At 53.8% G+C, this 21,673-nt stretch overlaps 10 protein-coding genes across 10 annotated transcripts; 6 read left to right on the forward strand and 4 right to left on the reverse strand.

Moving 5' to 3' along the window:
* Positions 1 to 1,980: 1,980 nt before the first annotated feature.
* On the forward strand, positions 1,981 to 3,928 carry PG997_007341 (uncharacterized protein; the record flags this gene model as incomplete). Its single annotated transcript, XM_066811656.1, has 5 exons — positions 1,981 to 1,999; positions 2,054 to 2,350; positions 2,407 to 3,173; positions 3,236 to 3,605; positions 3,780 to 3,928. 5 exons carry the CDS (start codon positions 1,981 to 1,983, stop codon positions 3,926 to 3,928), a joined length of 1,602 nt encoding a protein of 533 aa, XP_066666998.1.
* Positions 3,929 to 4,804: 876 nt separating this feature from the next.
* Positions 4,805 to 5,898, forward strand: PG997_007342 (uncharacterized protein; the record flags this gene model as incomplete). The annotated part of the gene is made up of 3 exons (XM_066811657.1): positions 4,805 to 4,874; positions 4,956 to 5,556; positions 5,649 to 5,898. 3 exons carry the CDS (start codon positions 4,805 to 4,807, stop codon positions 5,896 to 5,898), a joined length of 921 nt encoding a protein of 306 aa, XP_066666999.1.
* A 442-nt stretch (positions 5,899 to 6,340) lies between these two features.
* Positions 6,341 to 8,950, reverse strand: PG997_007343 (ATP-dependent RNA helicase DBP4; the record flags this gene model as incomplete). Its single annotated transcript, XM_066811658.1, has 4 exons — positions 6,341 to 7,103; positions 7,173 to 7,455; positions 7,508 to 8,217; positions 8,271 to 8,950. The coding sequence occupies 4 exons, from the start codon at positions 8,948 to 8,950 to the stop codon at positions 6,341 to 6,343; spliced, it is 2,436 nt and encodes an 811-aa protein (XP_066667000.1).
* Positions 8,951 to 10,131: 1,181 nt separating this feature from the next.
* On the forward strand, positions 10,132 to 10,921 carry PG997_007344 (uncharacterized protein; the record flags this gene model as incomplete). The annotated part of the gene is made up of 2 exons (XM_066811659.1): positions 10,132 to 10,596; positions 10,625 to 10,921. The coding sequence occupies 2 exons, from the start codon at positions 10,132 to 10,134 to the stop codon at positions 10,919 to 10,921; spliced, it is 762 nt and encodes a 253-aa protein (XP_066667001.1).
* A 29-nt stretch (positions 10,922 to 10,950) lies between these two features.
* PG997_007345 (cell agglutination protein mam3) lies at positions 10,951 to 12,356 on the reverse strand (the record flags this gene model as incomplete). Its single annotated transcript, XM_066811660.1, has 2 exons — positions 10,951 to 11,520; positions 11,766 to 12,356. 2 exons carry the CDS (start codon positions 12,354 to 12,356, stop codon positions 10,951 to 10,953), a joined length of 1,161 nt encoding a protein of 386 aa, XP_066667002.1.
* Positions 12,357 to 12,375: 19 nt separating this feature from the next.
* Positions 12,376 to 12,618, forward strand: PG997_007346 (uncharacterized protein; the record flags this gene model as incomplete). The annotated part of the gene is made up of 1 exon (XM_066811661.1): positions 12,376 to 12,618. The coding sequence occupies one exon, from the start codon at positions 12,376 to 12,378 to the stop codon at positions 12,616 to 12,618; it is 243 nt and encodes an 80-aa protein (XP_066667003.1).
* Positions 12,615 to 13,376, reverse strand: PG997_007347 (uncharacterized protein; the record flags this gene model as incomplete). The annotated part of the gene is made up of 1 exon (XM_066811662.1): positions 12,615 to 13,376. The coding sequence occupies one exon, from the start codon at positions 13,374 to 13,376 to the stop codon at positions 12,615 to 12,617; it is 762 nt and encodes a 253-aa protein (XP_066667004.1).
* Positions 13,333 to 14,544, forward strand: PG997_007348 (uncharacterized protein; the record flags this gene model as incomplete). The annotated part of the gene is made up of 3 exons (XM_066811663.1): positions 13,333 to 13,725; positions 13,774 to 13,947; positions 14,092 to 14,544. 3 exons carry the CDS (start codon positions 13,333 to 13,335, stop codon positions 14,542 to 14,544), a joined length of 1,020 nt encoding a protein of 339 aa, XP_066667005.1.
* A 217-nt stretch (positions 14,545 to 14,761) lies between these two features.
* Positions 14,762 to 19,987, reverse strand: PG997_007349 (uncharacterized protein; the record flags this gene model as incomplete). The annotated part of the gene is made up of 5 exons (XM_066811664.1): positions 14,762 to 17,568; positions 17,615 to 17,839; positions 17,891 to 18,508; positions 18,559 to 19,426; positions 19,598 to 19,987. The coding sequence occupies 5 exons, from the start codon at positions 19,985 to 19,987 to the stop codon at positions 14,762 to 14,764; spliced, it is 4,908 nt and encodes a 1,635-aa protein (XP_066667006.1).
* Positions 19,988 to 21,041: 1,054 nt separating this feature from the next.
* Positions 21,042 to 21,578, forward strand: PG997_007350 (uncharacterized protein; the record flags this gene model as incomplete). Its single annotated transcript, XM_066811665.1, has 1 exon — positions 21,042 to 21,578. The coding sequence occupies one exon, from the start codon at positions 21,042 to 21,044 to the stop codon at positions 21,576 to 21,578; it is 537 nt and encodes a 178-aa protein (XP_066667007.1).
* Between the last annotated feature and the right edge of the window lie 95 nt (positions 21,579 to 21,673).

Here is a 21,673-nt window from a genome sequence, read left to right on the forward strand (position 1 = left end):
ACTGGCTCCTGGACGGCAGGTAGGGTACTGTACATACGGCCCTCCCTCCCATGTCAGATTGGGTAAACAACGGCCTCTTCTCTCAATATGGGTGCTACTTACAAACTCCCCGGTTTCTCTCTTTCACTTCCACCTCTCTTGCATGTGGTGATGCCATGTATGTAGATACATAGATGGATGCATTGGACTGAGGCGAGCTCTAGGTCTGCATCCGCTGACATCACCGCGCCGTACCGTTATTGGGCGTACATACGTACGTACTGTTCCTGGGACTGCCTCTAGTCTTTTAGGTAACCCGCTCAACCCCCCGTCTCTTCGAACAAGCCACAGGGTTCAGGAATAAGTAACGTTGGCTAGGTGGAGGGACCCTGGGAAGGGGACTATTTGGGGTGGGAACGGCTCCTTGGGGTAAGTACCCTACAGCAGGCCTGGGTCGGCCTACAGTACCAGACCCTAGACAGCGTGAGCCTAGACTAGCGTCCATGGGTTCCGTCAAGGGCTTGGAGCTCTGTTACCGTCCCCTGTCACCCTGTCACCCTGTACCAGTACCAGTACCGGCTGGCCTTCCACCCATCCTCATCCATGCTTCCATCCATTGGCAGGCATTGGCAGGCGGGTAACGAACAGCTACTGTACTCAACTTCCTGGGCCGCACGCACGATACTTACTGTACCTAACCTACCTAGCCTTCACTGACATCCAGATCCATACCTGGCCTACTTTACAATCCATGGCCGGCTCTGCAGTATCCTTTTGGCAAATAAGCTTGCAAAGCCGATTGTAGACCGGTTCGAGAGGGAAAAGACGGCTCCTCGTTTCAGCTGGACCTCGCTTTCTTATATCGCCTGTCCCGGCTGCTATCTCTGTACCTTCAGTTCATGTCCAGTTGCACTTCTTCTTTGCACTCCTCCCACCAAACGACGATTCTCGCCCACCCGGCTTCGACTACAGGCATCTTCCTGGAGCTGCTTTTCAAAAACGACACAAGTCCTCCACATTGAGTTCGGATTACTCAATACATACCGTCTTCCGTCTCGCCCTGTCCCACTATTGCTTGTCTGCTCTAGCTGACTGATTTCGGTACTTGCTGGACTCAAACGACTTTTTGTTCCACAGATCACCAACTACACAACATCTCTTCAACCGGTCGTTCCTACTCACGCTGGTTTCCTGTTGCTCGAATAACCTCTTTCAAGCTCACTTGTACTCATATACGTCCGCCGTGCCAGTGTCAGGGCTCCACAGGTACCTGCACTTACTAGTCCAGCCCACGACGCCTTGATTTCTCGTCTTGCCAGTCCGCTTTCTTCAAGCTCCTCAGATTCGACGGATTACCGCCCGTATTTGGTACCTCCCGCCTCCTTCACCGCGTTCTGCAACGAGCCGAGCAGCCCATTGGTGCTGTGATACCCACGAAAACGACTCGCTGGTTATCTGTGTAACGTTCACGGAAAACTCCATAGTCGAACCCCCAAGTGCACCCTGCAGACTGCCGCACATCCAAATTTCCCACGGCCACCACCAGATACCACACAGTCTGGCCCGTGGAAACCTCGTGAGACGCCTTTCTCCACCCGGCAACGACAGCGGGATCTATGTAACACAGTACTCGGCTATCCAGAGACAAATCTCGTTGGCTCGCACGCTCAAAGCTTCCCTCTTGGTCCTGCCGGACTATCCATATCCAAGCTGGGACTGATGTGCTTCTGGTCCCCAAGGCCGTCAGTTCAGGGTCCTTACTAGAGGAAGCTCCCGGAACTCCAAAACCGAACCTCAGACTGAAGTATCGACGCTCTCCGAGAAGCCGCCCTGCGTCGAAGGGACTGTTGCGAACTTTGTTGAAGTGGTGTACAACAAGTAGAACAATATCGCCAACAACCGTTACCCGGTGAAGAGAAAATCGCCCAGCGAGCAGCCTCGATGGAGCACACGTTTATGACCATTCACAGTCAGTACAGCCAGTCGGATTGTTGACCCTCTATGAACTGCGCCTTGGATGGTGTGCGCAATCTCAGAACCCTAAGCTAATGACCTGGATCGCCCAAACAAATAGACCTCTCTCGAGATGCCAATGTTTTATTCGCATCAGACTCCATTGCAGACATTCTAGGATACCAACCTCAAGAGATTCTTGGCAAATCCTCGTTCGACTACTTTCACCCCGATGAGGTGCCCTTTGCGCGCTCGGTACACAGCCGAGGAGTGCTACTAGATAAGGCAGCGGTTCTTCACTACCTCCGTGTCCAGAACCGGGATGGCCAATGGGTTAGCTGCGAATGCTGCTTCACTGTCGTCCACGATGTCCTCGTGGCCTGTACGAGTATCTACAGGAGAGGAGAGAAGAGTGAACGTAAGTCGAACGTACTCCACCTGCTGATATGTATAGCGCTTTCTAACCTATCTTAGGGCGGGCAATTGAGGCGCCACAGGTCCGCCGCCTATTCTCGAGCTCGCCAAGGGACCCGCGTTATCATATGCTGGAACACCTGTCGCCCAAATTCAAGATGCCGCCGATGGAGCGAGAGCCGCGGGCCGCCTTGATCCTGAATCGATTCACACAGACTCTCACAGTCATGTTTGCTACTAATGCCGTGTCCTCCATCCTCGGGGTGAGCCCTGATGAAATCAAGGGCAAGAGCTTCTACGAATGCATCGATCAAAATTGCTGGGCAGATGCGATCAACTGTTTAGAGAGCGCCAAAGCGAACGACTCGATCGCCTATCTTCGGTTTTGGTACCGAGACCCACGCAGGGAGGAAGACTTTGACGACGAGGCGTCGGACTCGGAAGACAGTAGCGATTCGGATGGTGGTGCGCAACTCGGGGCAAGTCAAAGTCCGATGGAGGTTGACCAGACACCTCAAGCAGAACCCCATATCAAGGAGGAGCCTCTGAGCCCGGAGCCATCGAAAGCGGAAATCCTCCAATCCATCCATTCACACCCGTCAGCTTCGTCGACTGCCGGATCTTCGTCGATGGCCGAGTCCCAGGGTCGTCAGACTCACATGACTGTCCCGACACCAGGTTCTGCCGCGGCCGACGGCCACCGTGGACCTGGGAACCAGCAAGCACCGCAAGCGCCCCCTCGAAACGCCAACCGACGACGCCGGAACGAACCGATCCCCACCTTCGAGTTAGAGGCGGTGGTCTCTTGTACCTCGGACGGTCTCGTCGTGATTCTTCGCAAAGCCCGGCCAATGATGCCTGCACTTCACCCCCTCTACTACCGTTAGAGTACCAAAACGGCTTCTTCGCGGCGCCTTGGGGCGCCCGCCCGATCAACCCGCAGTACCCTCCGGAACAGATTTACCAGTTCAGGCCGCCGCTGTTGCCACAATACATGCCTGTACAGGAGCACGTCAAACAGGTTGGCGGCCCTCCTACGAATGATCTGATGAGCTCCATCCGCGACGTGGCTGTATTTGCTTGGGCGTTAGTGGGCATCAACGGCACCCTCGCTGCGCATAGTCGGGGCGTGCCGCAGGGCGAGGCGCAACCACCTGATGGTATCCCGATCTGGGATCCCAACGCGCCAAAGTCGCAGTACAACGGACCGGAAAACCAAGCCGCGGTTCGTTGGGCGCGCATGGATGGCTATCCTCATGGTGCGGCAGCTTCGTCATTGTCGACCCACTTCAGCCGAGTAAGCAATGGGATATCGCAGGCCTACGGGGGTCGGTCAAGCTTACACCCAGACCGTGGGCTATGCGTCATATACACATGAGCCGGCTCCTTCATGGTCGTCATCTGGGCCCATGTCATATGCTCCTCAGTCCCAGGAGCCATGGGCCGACGCGGCTGCGCGATATGCGCAGCAGCAACAGCCGCCGCCGCCGCCGCAGCACCACCACCTCCCACAACACCGCGACATGCCGACGACAAAGCCGACGAGTTCGGGGGATGGTCCGCCCCCGGCGTACTCTTATAGATGGCCGCAGTGATTTGAATTTGTTGTACAACCTGTTGCGACTTTGCAAAAAGCCAGCTAAATTACTTATTAATGATTGTTACGATAGGAATATAGAAAAGAAGGATGGATATGGAATTCGGGGTTGCTTTGGACACAGGGCAGCAGCACTCTTTGCACAGATGAGATGTAACTTCAAAAGGGGAAAAGCGCGCGAGAAGAAGATCTTGGATAGTCAATAGGCTACATTGGGGATGTTGTTCGTCGGTTTATTCAAGCCGACGATTACGGACATTGCCTCTTTGATCCCCAAAGACGATCTTCTACTGGTCTTCTACTGGCACATATGGCAATTGGTGTTGGAGGGCGTCTAGATACCCTAGTGTTTATTAAAAGAAAAAAGTTCGCATGTATAAACCAAAAGCGCCAGAACATATCTTGTGTATTGACTGCATATTCAGCCCATGGCACATGGGCAAACCAGAATTGCAGTAGGTATGTAGCCCATGCAAATTAGTGATGTAGCACTGCGGAGTTCAACATTGAACATGAATGTTCTTCGGGGTGCAGGGTACGTACCTTTTGCAGGTACCTGAACGGAGCTGTCGCATCACAACTAAAGGAGCTTGGACCATGCCGATCCTGGCTAGCTGCGTCAACCTCCAAACGAGGCAACGTGACAAGTATCGAGGCCAAGTACGATTCTCAACATCTGCATTCAATCAATCATTCCAAGCGACATTGGTTTGCTGGGAAAATTCATTTTCGGAACTCTTCACGCTCTGTAGTGTGAACTGACCCCTCTCATACAATCAGGGCCAACAGCACTCTGCGCCCATTGGACACCTGATTCTACAACCCCCCAAAGACAGCACACGTCCTGCGAAACCGCCCACGATGGCTTCAACGTCGAATCACCAATACCAGAACCCCGAGATCGAGGACGATCTAATCGACCCCGATGATGGTAAATTGCGCCCTACAACTTTCCCCTGCAGAAGCATGGAATGAATCAATAGCTAATTCGCTTCCCTTCTTCTTGCTACAGCCGACCTCAACGACTTCGACGACCCTCTGGCCCGGAACGAGTCCCGCCAGCCCCTGACCGGCAACATCGGCACCTCGTCCTCGTCGGCGGGCGGCCGCCCGCTGAACGAGCAGAGCTGGACGTCGCGGATCGGCGGCGAGGACCGCAGCGCGCCCGTCAACACCATCGACGAGACGGTCTGGGAGACGCTGCGGCGCGACCTGCTGGCCGTCTGGTCCAAGATGCGCGAGGTCCTGTACCCCAAGTACCTCTTCGGCGGCACCATGTTCGACTACCAGACCGGCGGCTCCGAAGGCGGCGGGTTCCGCAGCGTCTACGCCAATTTGAGAGGGGCCGGCCTCTCGGGCGCCCGCGAGGAGCTCGCGGGGCTCGCGGGGAGGGTCATGGATCCCGAGGCGCTGCTTAACCAGAGCAACATGAGTCCCGGCCTTCGCGATTGGGATATGTGGGGGCCGCTCATCTTCTGTCTGCTGCTCAGTCTGCTGCTGAGCTTCCGCGCCAAGGATGATCAGAAGGACGTCGTCTTCAGCGGTGTCTTTGCCATGGTTTGGATTGGTGAGGCCGTCGTCACGTTGCAGATCAAGCTGCTGGGCGGTAACATGTGAGCAGCACCCCTACGTCCCTATGCGTTTCGATGAGAGCAAAACACAGCAGCCCTGGATTGTTACTAATTCCGCCGTTTTACCAATCTAGATCCTTCGCGCAAAGTGTCTGCATCATCGGCTACACCCTCTTCCCGCTCGTCATCGCCGCCCTGCTCTCCGCCCTCTCGATCCCCGTCGTGGCCCGCATACCCGTCTACATCGTGCTGATCGCGTGGTCGCTAGCCGCCGGCGTCAGTATCCTCGGCGGCAGCGGCGTCGTCAAGAACCGTGTCGGCATCGCAGTTTACCCCTTATTCGTCTTCTACCTGGGACTCGGCTGCCTCTGCTTCATCAGCTAGAGGAGAAGAGGAAAAGACGAAGAAGGGACTACAGCACAAGACAAGACCAATGGACAGAGATGGATTTGAACGTCACAAGGGAATTCGAAGGAGCGCAAGAGTCCGCGCACATTACGATGATTGCATGGATGGCGCCGAGTTGTCTGAATAAAACGAGTTTGTATTTCTAGATTATCACCGCAGATGTACCAACGAGAGACGCGGCTTAACGCGGGTAATTTACCCAGAATTGCGATTCCTTTTTACAAGAACTTTCCGTCCACGCCGGAAATAAGGAGGCGATCAGTGAAGGCCCCAAACTGGCCGACTTCAATGACATGAGAGATCATGAATACGTAGTATAGTCGAGACAGCTGATTCTTTCAGATTCATGACAAGCCGACTATCTACACGTGTACACGGATGGGTATTAACATAATAGCGTCTAACAACCACCACACAACTAATCATCAAGCAGGCCAGCCGCCAGAGCCTCGTAATCTTCGAGGGTATCCGGCGCCTCCGAGACCTCAATGACCTTGCCGCGCTTCTTCTTGCGGGCCACCTCCGCTTCGTCCTCGGACTCGTCCTGGAACCACTTCTTGGCCTTCTTCTTGGGTGGTTCAGCATCACCGTCATCTCCTTCTCCACCAGCAACCGGCAAAGAGCGCAAGAAATCGAGCGCATCCTCCGCATCCTCCGAAGTACCAAACTGCGCGCCGCCCTTCTTGTCCGTCGGCACCTCGCCGGCCAGCTCCGCGCGCTCCCGCTCCTTGCGCTTCATCTTCTTCTCCTGCCTGCGCGCCTTGGCGGCGGCCTTGTCGTCGTCGTCGACCTCGCGGACCTTGTCCTTCTCCTCGTCGACGAAGCGGCGGCGCTGCGCCTCGGCGTCGCCGTCCTGCTTGAAGTCGTCCTCGTCGCCGAGCTCGTACAGCGAGTGCGCCTGGCCCTCGTCGTCGAAGACGGTCTTGGTGCCCTTGCCCATGAACTTGAGCATCTTCTTCTTGCTCTGGATCAGCTTCTCGCGCCGCTTCGAGTCGATGACGAGCTCCTGCCCGCCGTGCACCGTGATGACCTTGCCGCGGACTCCGCCGTCGTCGGCGTTCTTGGGCGCGACGGCTTCCACGTCGTCGTCGTCCAGTTGGCGCTTGACGGGGAAGAACTCGTCGTCGGACGCCTCTTCTGGTCGGAGGTTCTGGTAATGCGATGACAGAACGTCTTGGTTTCTGCAGGGGTTTTGTGGTCAGTATCGATTCTCTAAGGCATGTCGGGGTTTCGCTGTGCGTAGAACTTACTGTCGTTCGAACATCTTGTCGTATTTTGTGCGCACTTCCTTGTCCTTCGGCTTCGCCGCAGATCCGTCCAGTTCGTCTTCCGAGCCACTAGATATCTCCGCTCTCGAACGGTTCTTCAACTTTCGGACGTCCTCGGGTCTCGGCATCTTGACCTGGGGCATCTGGGGAAGACCTAAACTTTTAGAGAATCCCTCGAGATCCAGAGCGCGCAGGTCAAAGACGTTCTTGTCCTTCTGCAGACTGATGGACCGAGTGTAACTGATAAAGGCCTTCTGCGCAAGGTCTTGGGCATGTTAGTAGATGCGTTACAGCACGAGAAGATGATAGGTACTCACATTTCAGTTCCGTCGAGTGGAATACCTGATCCTGAATCTTGGCCTTGATGTCGGTCTTCTTGCCCTCCTTAACCGAGATCTTCACGATAGGGATCCTCTTCGACTCGAACCTCTCCATCATACCCTCCTCCTCACTTGGGTCCAGGAAAAGAACGGCCTTTCCTAGCTTTTCGTTTCGTGCAGTCCTTCCGACACGGTGGATATAGGTATCGACGTCTTCCGGAGCATCGATCTGCACAACCCAATCGACTGACGGGAAATCGACTCCTCGCGCGCAGACATCGGTAGTAATCAAACAAGAATGCTCGGCCCGGAGGAACCTGCGGTTGATCTCCAAGCGAGCAAGCTGTTTCTGCTTACCATGGAGGTGCAGCAGCGGGATACCCGGTTGCATATGGCGGAAGGATTCGTAGATAAATCGGACTTGCTTGCCACTGGAGGCAAACACAATGGTTTTCGTTTTGACATTGCTCCTGATGAAGCCCCATAACGTGTTCAGCTTTTCGGGCAACGGGACGACGAGATAGTGCTGGGTCAGGCCAACGGGGGTAGCGGAGGCGGCCGCTTCGTGGACTGAAATATACTCGGGGTCTTTCAGTGATAGTCGGGCCAGATCCGAGACTCGTTTACTCTGGGTCGCGGAGAATAGCAGTGTCTGTCGCTCCTTTGGCAAGTGTTCCACCAAGGCATCCAAAGCCGTTTGGAAGCCCCTAATCGAAATGTTAGCCTCGCAAATGATTTCAGTAGAGGTCGGGCAACGTACAAGTCAAGCGTCCTGTCGGCCTCGTCCAGAACCAGAATCTGGAGATTTGTCACATCCAGGCCGGCGGTCTGGTCCAAGTGTTGCAGCATACGTCCAGGCGTGCAGACCAGGATGTTCATGCGCTCGAGTCGCTCTGCCTCTTCCTTCAGGTTCTTTCCACCTATCACCAGGCCGGCGGAAAAGCCGTGGTACCTTCCAATCTTCCTGAGGACTTCGAAAATCTGCACGGCCAGCTCTCGCGTGGGTGAAATGATTAGGGCGCCGAGGCCGTCGAGCGAGGTCCACTGGGCTCTGTACAGCTTCTCCAGCACGGGTGTCAGGAAGGCCAGGGTCTTTCCAGATCCGGTCTTGGCGGCACCCAGAATATCCAGACCCTTGAGGGCCAAGGGGATCGCCTTCTTTTGGATGTCGGTCAGGTTCTCGAAGTGGGAGGCGTCGAGCCCTTTCGCGGTTTCGCTGGACAGAGGGAGAGCTGAGAATTTGTCGTAGTCGGCCGTTTTGGGGTCGAGCTCGTCCACGCGCAGCTGCAGCGCTGCCAGGCTTTCTTGGTTTCGCTTGCGCTTTAGGGTCTTGGACTCGGTCTTGCTCATCGGCTTGGCCTCGGTTTTGGCGCCCTGCTTCGCCTTCTGCGGCTTCTGCGACTTCTGCGGGCGAACCGCCAGATTCGTTTGGGGAGGCATTGTGACAGAATTCCGTTTGGACAAACGGTTGCCGGATCGGCGTATGTCCACGGTCTAAATGACTGATCGGTTCAGTATCGGCGCACTGATTTGTCGGTTGGAATGTGCAGGGCGAGCAGTGTGAACGACAAAATATCGTCGGATTTTCGGTCGCTGGTCTTCGAATCGAACTACGAATTGCGCTGCGATGGAAGATACCCACGGGAATTTTTTGAGTGGGGCAAAGTTTCTGCCATCCTCTGTGGATCAAATGTTTTTAGCGGTTCGAGTACATCGGTATAGCGCATTCACCGCCTTTGCTCAGGCCTTACATAACCAATTGCCAGGCACTTCAACGGGATAAAGTTGATTCTATACACTGTAGATCGCCGGGCTGTGGAACCAAATCTCAGGACGGCACACCCTCTCACATATTCTTGTTCTACCAAAGATCGCATAGCCAGGAAGTCAGCCATAGGCGTGGAACCTCACGAATTGAATGGCTTGATTTCGCTACACAAAGTTCGTTGCATTGATGGTCGGCTCTGTGGGTTAAATGCACCTCCATAGTCGTCGCCCAAGTGCCGACACGACCGCCAACCCGCTAAGATCGGGTCGCCGATCGAGCCGGCATGGAGCTAGGAGCCTTGTGCCTGCAACACAACCCGTAGGTACTCATAATGACAGATGATAACTTCCAAAGCCGAGAGCAGGTTTCATCTCAGTTTGGTTCCCGACGGCATGGCCAATAATGATGGCTCGACGACACCCTGGTATACCAAGATTGCCTCGAATAGTGGCTACCCGGCACCAAGGTCCCGGGTGTCGCACATCGGACCTGCTCAGTTGTCCAGTCCGAGAGTGGATATAAGTTGACCGAAGCCCGAATAGTCCAGGACAGCCTCAGAGTCGGGGGCTTGTAAACGAATCCCGACATGACGACACCAAGGTATACTGATTGAGTGTCACCAGCATTAATTTATAATCTCTATGCTCTCTTCCTGCATTTTCCAGAACTTGGCCATTGATCATCCACAGATAACACTCCCGGCTAAAGGCATACTTGAGCCAACATTGAACTTCCCCTCAATCTAAGCGCTCCTCGTATAAGCTGTCCCACCAGTGCTTCTCACTACGTGCCTCTGCTTGTATATCTTCTTGTAAAGGAATCTCACGCCTGGCCACACACACAAACCGCCGCCATGACTTTCACCGACTGCTGCACCAAGGGCTTCGAATGGGAAGGCACCCCTACCGGCACCGAAGCCAAGCTAGGCAACAACGACACCTACATCACCGGCAACAGCCCCGACGTAGCCGTCCTGCTAGTGCACGACCTCTACGGCTGGAAGTTCCCCAACGTCCGCCTGCTGGCCGACCACTGGGCGCGCGAGGCCAACGCCACCGTCTACGTGCCCGACTTCTTCGGCGGCGAGGCCGTCGACCTGAGTCTCCTCGAGGCGAACCGCTGGGACCTGATCCGGCCCTTCATCGCCAAGAACACGCGCGAGATCCGGGAGCCCGAGATCTTCGCGTGCGCCCGCGCCTTACGCCAGGCGCCCCTGAACTACAAAAAGGTCGGCGCCGCGGGCTACTGCTTCGGCGGCTGGGCCTGCTTCCGCCTCGCGGCCAAGGAGCACGATCCGCCCCTGGTCGACTGCATCAGCGTCGGCCACCCGTCCCCTGCTGACCAAGGAGGACGTCGACGGGGTCGCGGGCGCGGCTGTCCCGATCCAGATCCTGGCGCCTGAGAAGGACCCCGCCTTCAGCCCGGAGATGAAGCTGCACACGTTCCAGAAGCTGCAGGAGCTCGGCGCCCCGTTTGACTACCATCATTTCCCCGGGGTCGAGCACGCGTGCTTTATCCGCGGCGATACCAATAAGGAGGGAGAGCGCGCGGCTATGGCGCGAGGCAAGAACGCCGCGGCGGATTGGTTTAAGCAGTGGCTCCAGGATGCTCGAGAAAAGGAGGTAAATGCACAAGGGGCTTGACAAGTGCTAGACAAACATACTGCATACACTCATACCTTCTCCACCAGACTGTAGTGAAACAAAGTGTATTGGACTACAAACAATAGAATCGTAGAGTTTGATGTGGAAGAAATGGAAATAACTGTCCTGCCTGCTTTCCCCCTATCATTGAGATCTGATATTACACCGCCCCTGCCTTGATGCACCGCGCCCCACCACTGCTTCCCGCCCGCAGTGGCCCAGTAGTACCCGTTCTCGTCCACGTCGCCCGAGGTGACCGCCGTCGTCAGGCCCAGCGACGCCAGCGTCTGCGAGTCGCCGTTGGAGCCGATGCGGAGCAGGTTTCCTGGCGTGGCCCCGAGCGCGGCGTATAGGTAGTTGTCCAGGGAGTTGTAGCCCATGGCGTTGATGGCGGCGCCGGTGCCCACGCCCTGCTTGATGAATTCCCTGTTGCCGGTCGGGATGTTTATGCGGTTTAAGGAGTAGCCTGACCCGTTCTGCTGTATCAGGTATCCGTTCGGGTCGCAGCTGAAAGTGGGCAGAGGCGTCTGGATTATGACGGTGCCGGACACAGTTCCGCTCGGAGGGATCGTGGTCGTGGTTGTCACGAGACCAGTGTACTGTTGCGTTGTTGTGACATAACCTACAGATGACGTAGATGGTGCAGTGCTGTTGCTTGTGGCACTGCGTATGCTGACCGATGTCACACTTGTGGTTGCGCTTGAAGTGACGGTATTGGCAGATGAAACGGCAGACGTGGATGTAGCGGCAGAAAAGCCAGAACTGAACGTGGATGTAGTTTGGGTTGCCGTGCTTCGAGTAGACGTGCTCTGAGCGGACGTGAATGTACTTTGCGGGGATGTACCCTGTGCGGATGAACTCTGCGTAGCCGTACTTTGGCTCGTCGTGCCCTGCGTGGATGTACTCGGTACTGAACTTGACAGGGTAGAAGCAGCGAGACTACTTGTCGACGGGGGGCACTAAATGCAACGCTGCTAGACGTGGAAGACGTAAATGTCAGAGAAGAGACCACAGACGAGGACATCGAGATCTGAGACGATGATGTAAAAGCACTGCTGGCGGTGCTCGTGGTAACGCCAAGACTACTCGTCGAAGTTGACGGCGAGGTTGGAGAGGATGACGAGGACGCAGTGGCCGTTACCGAGCTCACCGACGACTGGGACGAGCTGATCGCTGTCGAAGTTCCTGTGCTACTTGAGCCGACAGCGCTGCTCGAGCTAGGGATTGACGAGGATGTGCTCGGAGTGTTGGGCGAAGAGGAGGAACCAGATGAGGATGTCGAGATCTGAGACGATGTTGTAACAGTGCTGCTTGCTGTACTAGTGATAACACCCGCCGAGGACGATGGCGAGGATGATGGCGAGGATGGCGAAGACACAGTGGCCGTCCCGGAGTTCGTCGAAACTTGGGACGAGGTAGTTCCTGTCGATACCATTGTACTACTTGATGTGGCAATGCTGCTTGAGTTCGGAACAGAAGAGGATGTGCTGAGTGTATTAGGTGAAGATATTGTCGTGCTGGAGGCGGTGGTGCCAGTAGAAATTGTCGAAGGATTTGACGTGGTTGCTGAAGCGGAGCTGGTTGTGGTTGACGAGATCAACGTCGAAGTCGTCGAGGATGAACCAGGGTCTGACGGAGTCAGGACACTAGAAGTGGCCATGCTCGAGCTTGCACTAGACGTGGCCGTGCTCGACTAGATGGATGAGCTCGAAGGCGATGCTGTTGGTGTGCTAGAACTGGAGTCTATGGAGGCCGATGAGGCGGTAGATTCTACAGAAGATGTTGAAGACACTCCAGTGCTGGTGCTTGGCGCGCTCTGACTGCTGCTGTACGGCAACGATGATTGCGTGTCACTGGAAGCAACATTGCTACTGGACGTAGGACTGAGGGTGAGAGATACACTCATTGTGGGACTACTGGTGACGGATACACCAGTGGAGGAAGTGCTGCTAGGAGATATGCTGGACACAGAATCGCTAATAGAGCTTGTGGTGGTGCTACTACTGCTTGATAATGATTGCGTTTCGCTGGAAATAAGACTACTCGCAGTAGTGACGGCCGACGTAGAGCTAGCGGTAGGAGAAGCACTCGTTGCGGAGCTACTGTCGACGGAACTGCTGCTAGGGGAACTGTTGGTAGAAGATTGGGATGTGACGGTTTCGCTGGAGGAAGCTGTACTGGTAGTACCGATAACAGAGCTGCTGATGGAAGATGTGCTAGCAACAGTGCTGCTAGTCGCAGAAGCCATCGGTTCACTGGAAGAAGTCGAAGTGTCTGAGTCGCTGGTGGGAGCGGTACTGGTAGTGCTGATAACAGAATTGCTGCTGGTGGGATTGTCGATAGAAGACGTAGTTGTGGCGGAATCGCTGGAGAAAGTTGTGCTAGTAGTGTCGATAATAGAGTTGCTGGTAATGGAAGATGTGCTACCAGCAGTACTACTAATGGCCGAAGGCATTGGTTCACTGGAAGAAGTTGAAGAAGTGTACAAGTTTCTGGTGGAAGCGGTACTGGTAGTAGTAACAACGGAGCTGCTGCTGGTGAAAGATGTGCTGACGTCAGGACTGCTGCTGGAAGAAGCCGTCGGTAGACTGGGGGTAGTAGAGGACGTAGATGTATCACTAAAACTAGTCAAAGTATCTTCCGACGCCGAGGCACTCAAGATGCTGCTGGTGGGTGAAGTTGAATCTGAACTCTGGCTTGTGGTGGATATCGCTGATGAAACCAAGCTGCTTGACGAGCTTTCCACCATAGAAACGCTTGAACTTGTTTCCGACGCAGTGGCTGTGGAGGAATTAACAAGCGAGGTGCTCGACAGTTGACTTGAAGAGGACGCAGAACTCTCAGTGGCAGAGTCCGAGATAGACGTAGAAGTGGATGAGGAGTCCGAGCTGGACTCGCTCGATGAGGTTGTTTCTGTGACAGAAGACGTAGACGCTGACGACGCCGAAGTTGATAAGGAAACGGAACCCGTCGCGAGTAACGAAGACGAAATCGAAGTCAACGATAGCGATAGCCCAGACGTTAACGTATAAAGAATGTCGCCCGATGAGGAGGTGAGAATATCCGACGTTGTTGACGAAGAGGTCACTGATGTTGATACAGAGAGGCTTGGGTCTAAACGAGTCTCAGAAATTTGTGATGTTGAGGCCGGCGAGGTTGATGTGTCGTAGCTGGATGTATCAGACGCCGAAGTTGTAGAGGTTGAAATAATTTCCATCGATGAGCTGGAGGCTGTTGACGCTGCCGAGGAGATCCCAGAGCTTTCGGTTTCTGTGCTTGAACCCGAACTGGTCTCGGAAATCTGGGATGCTGAGACCGATGAAGTGGTCGTTGTGAAAGTAGATGTATCAAGTGTCGACAGAGTAGAGGTTGAAACAACCTCCGCCGATGAGCTTGACGATGTCGCTGCTGATGAGACCCCAGAGCTCTCGATTCCAGTCTCCGCCACGCTGGACGTAAGACTTCCAGAACTAGTGGACAGCGACTCTGATGACTCGGTTGAAGTGATTGTACTGCCCGAGCTCACATCGGAGCTGCTGGAGCTCTGTGTCGGGGGAACGCTGGACAGATCACTGGACAGAGACGCACTAGAGTACAACGAACTTGTTGAGCCGCTACTTTGAGAAACATCCGACGTCGAGGTTATATCCGAGAGCATTGTTGAAGAAGTAACTGATAAAGAATCCAGTGTCGCCGAGCCTGAATTGGTTTCCGAAAGTGTACCCATGATAGACTGGCTTGAGCCTGTTGTAGCGGTGGAGGTGGATGTATCCATAGAGCTAGAGAAGGTGCTGTAGCCCGCCAGGTCGCTGCTAGATGTGGAAATACTGTCTGTGTTTGTCATTGAAGCGGTAGAAGTGTGGAGGAGTCGGTCTGGCTGGACACGATACTACTGCCTGTTCCCACTGACTGACTCGAGCTGCTCGAATCATCGGCGGAAGAAGTCGCCGCATCAGTGATCGACAGCTTGCTACTGGTAGAAGTGGTGGGCAGAATAGTGGCATCGCTAGAGCTGGACGTCGGGCTTGTCTCAGATGCCCGACTAGATGTGCCTTCTCCTGCAGGCTGGCTTGAGGAGCTCGAATCTTCAACAGAAGAAGTGGTCGTATCAGTGACTGGCAGCTCGCTGCTTGTAGAAGCGATAGACTGGGTAATGGTTTCGCTGGAGCTGAAACTGAGGTTTGTCTCAGATATCTGAGCAGATGTGCTCGAGCTACTGGTCGATGAAATAACAGAGTCTGTAGCCGATGTTTCACTCACTGATAACAACGTGCTGCTAGATAGTGAGGTGGTTGTGGATTGTACAGAGAGATCTGAAATCGAGCTGGACTGTGTGCTAGGTCCGCTACTTGACAGAGTATCCGTAAATAATGAATCAGAGACCGTAGCTGAGCTGACTATTATTGTGCTCGATTGACTGGTGGTCTCGAATACTACTGTGGAAGTGGTCTCGGTTGTGAGTGATGTCCCTGAAAGCGTATTCGATAGCTCCATACTGGTGCTAGAATACGTCTCGCTGGAAGATACAGAGGTAGTTGTGGACTGTACGGAGACGTCTGAACTCGACTGTGTGCCGAGTCCGCTGAATGATATAGTCCTCGTAACCGTTGAATCGGATACTGTCACTGGGCTGTCCGTTGTAACACTTGATTGACTCGTGATTTCAGATTCCCCTGAGCTTGTGGTCCAGGTCGTGAGTGATGCTGTTGTCAATGTGGTGGACGACTCGGCACTAGCGCTTGAATACATCTCAGTCGAAGATTCTGTGCTATTGGAATCCATGGAAGATGAAGGAGAGACGGTGGACGAGCTTGTATCACCAGCGGAATATGCGGATTCCTGGGTGCTCTCTGAGAACGAGTCAGTACTAGACTTCGTTATTGTCGACACTGTTGAGGTTTGCTCAGTACTGGGACTGCTTTCACTGCTAGTTGAGGCTCCTGTGTCGAGGCTTGTAGTTGAAAAAGAAAGGATGCCACTGGATTCGGTACTATCCGTAGTTGACATTGATCCACTGCTCGACGAAAGGCTGCTTTCTGTGCTGGTGATGGTAACAGAGACGTCCTGTGTGGACGAAGGGGTGCTTGAAGTTGAGAAGCTGTCGCTGCTATCTTGACTTGTAGATGACTCTGTAGAAGCGCCTGATGATGTCCCAGAGCCAGAACTTTGATCGGATGCTGTTGAGATACTCGATGTAATTGACGAGGTAGTTATCGTCCCCACAAGGCTACTACTAGAACTGTTGGTGTCAACACTGGAGCTTGAAGATGACTCTGTGTCAGGCACTGATGTAGAGCCGGCAGATGTCGTCGCCGACACACTATCTGTTGATAGAGTTGAAAATGTGCCCTGCGATACGGAACTTGATGCGTCGCTTGTTATCTCGGTGGTAGAAGAAACCGTAGATGTCGAACTGGTCTGAGTAGTATATGTGCTTGTGAAAAACGACGCATCTGATGAGATTGACTGGACAGTGCTCGCGTCGACCACACTGCTGGTCGTGCTATCAGATCCACTTATTGCCCCTATTGTGCTACTGCTGCTTTCTGTGGATTGGTATACGCTTGATGCACTTGTACCATCGCCCGAGGTTAACTCGACCGTGGAAGAGTTGCCTAGTTCTGAGGATGATTTCGACAGTGATGTCGACGTTTGAGTCGGAACAACGGTGATTGATGGAAGACTGAGCGAAGTGGTGGTGTCTGTGCTGCTGGTCTCAGTAAGCACCGAAGACGTAACTTGGCCTGTAGAAGATAAAAGAGTTGAGAAAATGCGAGTTGAGACCGACTGGGAGGTATCCGATACACTTGTGGTAGCTGTATAGCTCTGATCTGTACTTGTGGGCTCGCTGACCTCCGTAGATGAGCTCGAAGTCTCCAGTATGGTATTTGAGGTTTCGGACTGCTGATCTTGAGAAGTTGGGGAGCTGGTGACCGTTTGACTGATCGTAGAGTTGACGGAGGTTGCAGAATTGAAGTCAGAGCTGCTAGAGACAGAACCGGAAGAAGTGACTGTTGTGTCCTGTTGCTCCCCTGAAGATGTGGTAAGGGGCAAGTCAGAAATGGAAATGCTGTTGGTGCTTGTTGAATCAGTGTTGTCCGATGTATCACCACTGGAGTGACTAGATATTGCTGAAATGGTAGTTCCCGTGCTTGTAGCAGTAGCTGTGTCTGTAGTGGCCTCTTGAGATGACGACATGTTCGGCTGACCCATCGATGTCGAGCTATCTGAAAAGGAAACAGATGATAACCGAGATGAATCGATGGTAGTGGATGATAGAAAGGAGCCTGGCCCCGCTGTCCCGGTTGTAGTTTGACTTGTAATAATAGTACTTGAGCTCGCTGAGGTAGATGTGGAATCGCTGGGAAGGTCGCTTGTGAGCTGAGTGCTTGTAGTTGCTTCCAGCGATGTTCCCGTTGACGAATCCGCAGTAACATTGCTCAGTTCGGCACTGCTCGTACTCTGTATTTCAACCGGCGACAACGTAGTAGTAGTTGCTGTTGGAAGGCCACTTGAACTACTAACACTGCTCATCCCAGTGTTATCAACCACGGTTGTGGAGGAAGTAGCCATAGTCCCCGAGGAGTCCGAGCCGCTGAGTGCTTCCGACGGAGAATCAAAACTTTGAGTGGATGGTGTTGTTGTCTCTGCTGAAGTGGTCACAGGGGGAAGCTGTTACTCCAGGGGATGAACCACTGGACTCAATGATGCTCGGTGATGATGTCGGATCGTTTGCAGTCTGGTCCGTTGCTGTATTAGTGCTTGGACCAAGGCCCGTATCTGACTTGGATGAAGCCTCTGAGGTAGGTGGACTGGATGTCATCCTGGATATAGACGTCGCAGATGAGGCGCTCGTCCGCTCTGTGGAACCTGGTGCTGAACTATTATCGTCTGAAAATGTCCTACTTGTGACTGTATCTAGGAAAACTGTCAGTATGTGGTACTACCTGTCGACATGGTTGTGCTTACCTTTTCCAGAGTTAGACTGCTGAGAAGCAACGCTCAGCGTACTCGATGCTTCCAGGTTGGATGATTTAAATGAAGTGATACTGCCTTGCCCAGAACTTGCTGGCATAACGCTTTGGGCGCTGCGTTGCATCGTGTAGGAGGTTACTGTCGACGGAAAAGTGCCAGATATATCGTCACTACCCGAGGTTGGCGAGGCAGAAGCACGAGTAGTACCAGCGTCTGTCGAAGTATCACTGTTACTTTCCTGGGTTCTGTAGCTCGTGATGGGTGCACCCGTAGAACTAGATGAAGGTGCCACTTTGGATCCTGTCTGATTTGTGACGTGGCTGGTAGCTTCTGCTGAGGACGTAAGATCAGTTACTGTCATAGACCCCCTACTGAAGCTAGATCCAGTAATGCCCTCCGCTCCTCCTGTGGTTGAAGTACTGTCAGTGAGCGACCCTGGAGAGGACCGTATGGATGTGCTCGTGCCAGCCTGGCTTGCGCCGGAGGATATTTGTGTTTCGTCTGTTTTCGAAACAACACTCGGTGTTGCGTTGCCATTCCCTTGAGAAGGGTCGGTAGTCAACGTCGCGGAGCTGCTGGAATCACCAACGGTTACCCACTGGCACTGGCTCGCTACATGACGATTAGCTATGGTTATAACCTAGTACTGGGAGATTCGGTACCTTTATAGACCACCAGGGCCACCGGTGAACATCCCTCAGGGCCTCCAGCGCTAGTAAACACTGCATATACAGGGCCATCGTTGCCCACCTGACAAAATGTCGCCCGGCCGTCGTAGAATGCGTCATTGGTCCACTGAAGCGTATCGTTGACGACAGAGAATTCTGTTGTGATGGACCCGTCCGGGTAACTGAGGATGTTGATGTAGTCGACTCCGGGGTCTACGGATATAGGCCGTCCCCGTCTCTGGAATTGCCCGTTCCACTGGCGAAAACGGACTGCGTCGAAGCAGCTATCCGGATTGGGGTTCTGACTGTTTCCCACAAAGCCGTCCTCTGATTCACGCTTCCTCAGCTGAATCTTTGGACGCAGTCGAGTGGTTGTTTGGACCGCCGGGCCGGGAGTCGCTGTGGCTTCTATGCTGAGAATGATGATAGAAGGAACCGAGATCGATGGGATCTGAGTAGTAACGGACGCTGACTGGACGGACGTGGCTCCAGTGGCTGTGCCTGACGTAGGTATGGATCCACTCGGGCCTTTGGAAATTGTATTCGATTCTGATGTTTTTGTCGACGCAGGAACCGACGTTCCGAAAGATTTTGTTGTTGGGCCTTCCTGTGATGTGGAATCATCGCCAGACGAAATCGTTCCACTCGATGATTTCGATGTCGACGAGTAAGGGGCCGTGGATTCTGCTCCCACTGATTTAGTCGTCAAAGTGCCCGAACCCACGTCACCAGGACGTTCTGAAGTTCTCGGCGTAGTAGTTTGCGAAATGACTATACTGCTATCATGTCCCATGTTGGTGGAATCACCACTCGACGTGCCACTTGTCTGAGCTAGGATCGTGGTGTTAACTCCCGCAGAAGTCTAGGAGGCTGTAGTGTCGGGACTGAGACTAGCATAGGATGGAGGGTACGCCGAATCTGGGCTACTCGGACCGCCGCCGTCGTGACTAGTATCGAGTGGATAACTAAAGGGGATCGTTGACGAAACCTGCGACTCGGATGGTAAGGTATCGGGCGCGTCGCCTGTACTGACCACCGGGATAGTCTCAGAAGTTGCAACGGTTGAGAGCCCGCGACTGTTTCTCATCCCACTGCCCGGTATCTCAGAGCTTCCTACTGGCGAACTGCCTTGACCAACCTGGCCACGGGTCTGAGTCGGAAGCTGAGTCTGTGTTGGCCGCGGGAGGGAATCGGATAGGTAGGGTGACGATGATTGCGGTTGGGTTATTGTGTCGTCTTGGTTGTCAGTCGAATCGGCCGCGATGGTTACAACAATAGTGGTAATGTACGTATAGCAGATGGACCCGGCGCCCAAGCTCGCTTCATAATATGCGAAGTCGGCTTCGAGCATCCGCTTTTCGCATCTAGTCGGGTTGAACTTCGACACGGCAAGGAACGAGTACACCAACATATGTTTCCACATTGTAGTTCTCCCCGAAGGGACGACAAGATCCAACCCCAGGGCCCCGGGGCATAAAAGAGCCGTGAAGCCGGCAGAACCGCATCATGCATGAAGGCTTCGTTTCTTGCTGGCATCCACTAACGAGACCTCCAAGTCATCCATATAGCCATCTATTGCTGGACGGCGACGTGACATCGAGCCAACTTTTTGTTTACCACGCCACGTGGTGTTCGCGAATGCCATCATTCTCGCAAGGCCTAGAGCCAGTCGCTTAGACGGAGACAGACCCCAAGCCACGATGTCTCAGATCGCCTGGTTTATGTGGGCGGGACGCGATCGTCTGGCCAACACCCCCACTGTACGGATCGGTTCGCGGGAAATATGGTTCCAGTCAGTACATTCCAGCGACCGTAGGAGGGCGACCAGCTGTGATTTGGCGCGGTGCCATCGCCGGCGCATAGAGGGGACGTTCACGCGTCATTCCCCCTTTCGGCAGAACTGAGACAGGCACGCTTCCGTCCTCAAACCATACCAAGTATGTAGCAGACACAAAGGTGCTTCAAACCGTCAAATTTGCGAGAAAGATAAAATGCAATATATTGATTGAGTCTTAGCGACAACATTTATGTATTCCAATGGTCGCGTCTCATTTCAATTAGCAGAGATTGTTTCAATGTAACCTTGGTTAGTTGCGGCCCCTTTTACCCTTTCCGCCATGCGGCTTTCACTCTTGCTCCAGGCGACGATATCATGCCGATTCATTGGCGCAGTTGATAGTCAGGTTGTATCCTACATCACATCCATGGTGACAACATGCCTGGATATCAAACCGACCGAAACTCCTGGGGCTGCAAGTCCCGGGAGCAATCCTACAGCGAGCCATCCCCAGGCGGGCAATCCCCAGGCAGACAATCCTCAGGCGGACCCGGGAAATGTATCGTATAGCATGCCTGCTTGAGCCGTATGTGACTGCAGCACATGTACTGCTACCAGCACATTCACCACCAGCTACTCGGCTTTCTGTCCTACTGGCATCAGGGACCAAACTTACACGATCACTGAGACCTACGTGGGCATGTCATCACTACCGGTCTTTGCGACACCAACAGCTGTGCCATATGGATTTACAGTCCAAGTCGCAACTTGCACAAAGTGCGGCGCACAGCCACTCACAGTGGCAATCACGTTCCCGTCCGGCGGTAGCCCCTTCGTCCCGGCAGCGACAACAATGGCAAACGGAGGGCCACTGCCAACGCCAACCAGTACCCCTGGTGCTATTATCACTCCCGCCGTTACCAATGCTTCATCCTACTCATCCTACTCAACGAGGCCGACAGGGGCGCCTCAGAACTCTACCCTCCTGGCTTTTAACACGACGATAACAGCAAACATCACCTTGAACGTTGTGCCTACTCCTGGCCATAGTTACTCCCTGTCAACGTTGTTTACGAGTTATGGAAGCGCGCAGGAGCCACCAGCTACGCTTATACCTTCTATCTACAGCGACCAGGCTTCTTCAGGATATATACCGATGACGTTTATACGAATTTTGATGGCATTGAAAGCAACTGTCGTGGTGGACACCACATTCGGCGTGTTCGTCGATATTTGACGAAAAGGGAGAAGCAAACCTTACCCGGTCGTGAATATTCGGAAATTGACAGACACATGGTACATAATTCATTGAAAGTGGGCTGTTTAGGAAAC

The sequence above is a fragment of the Apiospora hydei genome, assembly GCF_038363865.1.
Source record: "Apiospora hydei strain CBS 114990 chromosome Unknown utg000006l_segment0_segment0, whole genome shotgun sequence".
NCBI lineage: Eukaryota > Fungi > Ascomycota > Sordariomycetes > Amphisphaeriales > Apiosporaceae > Apiospora > Apiospora hydei.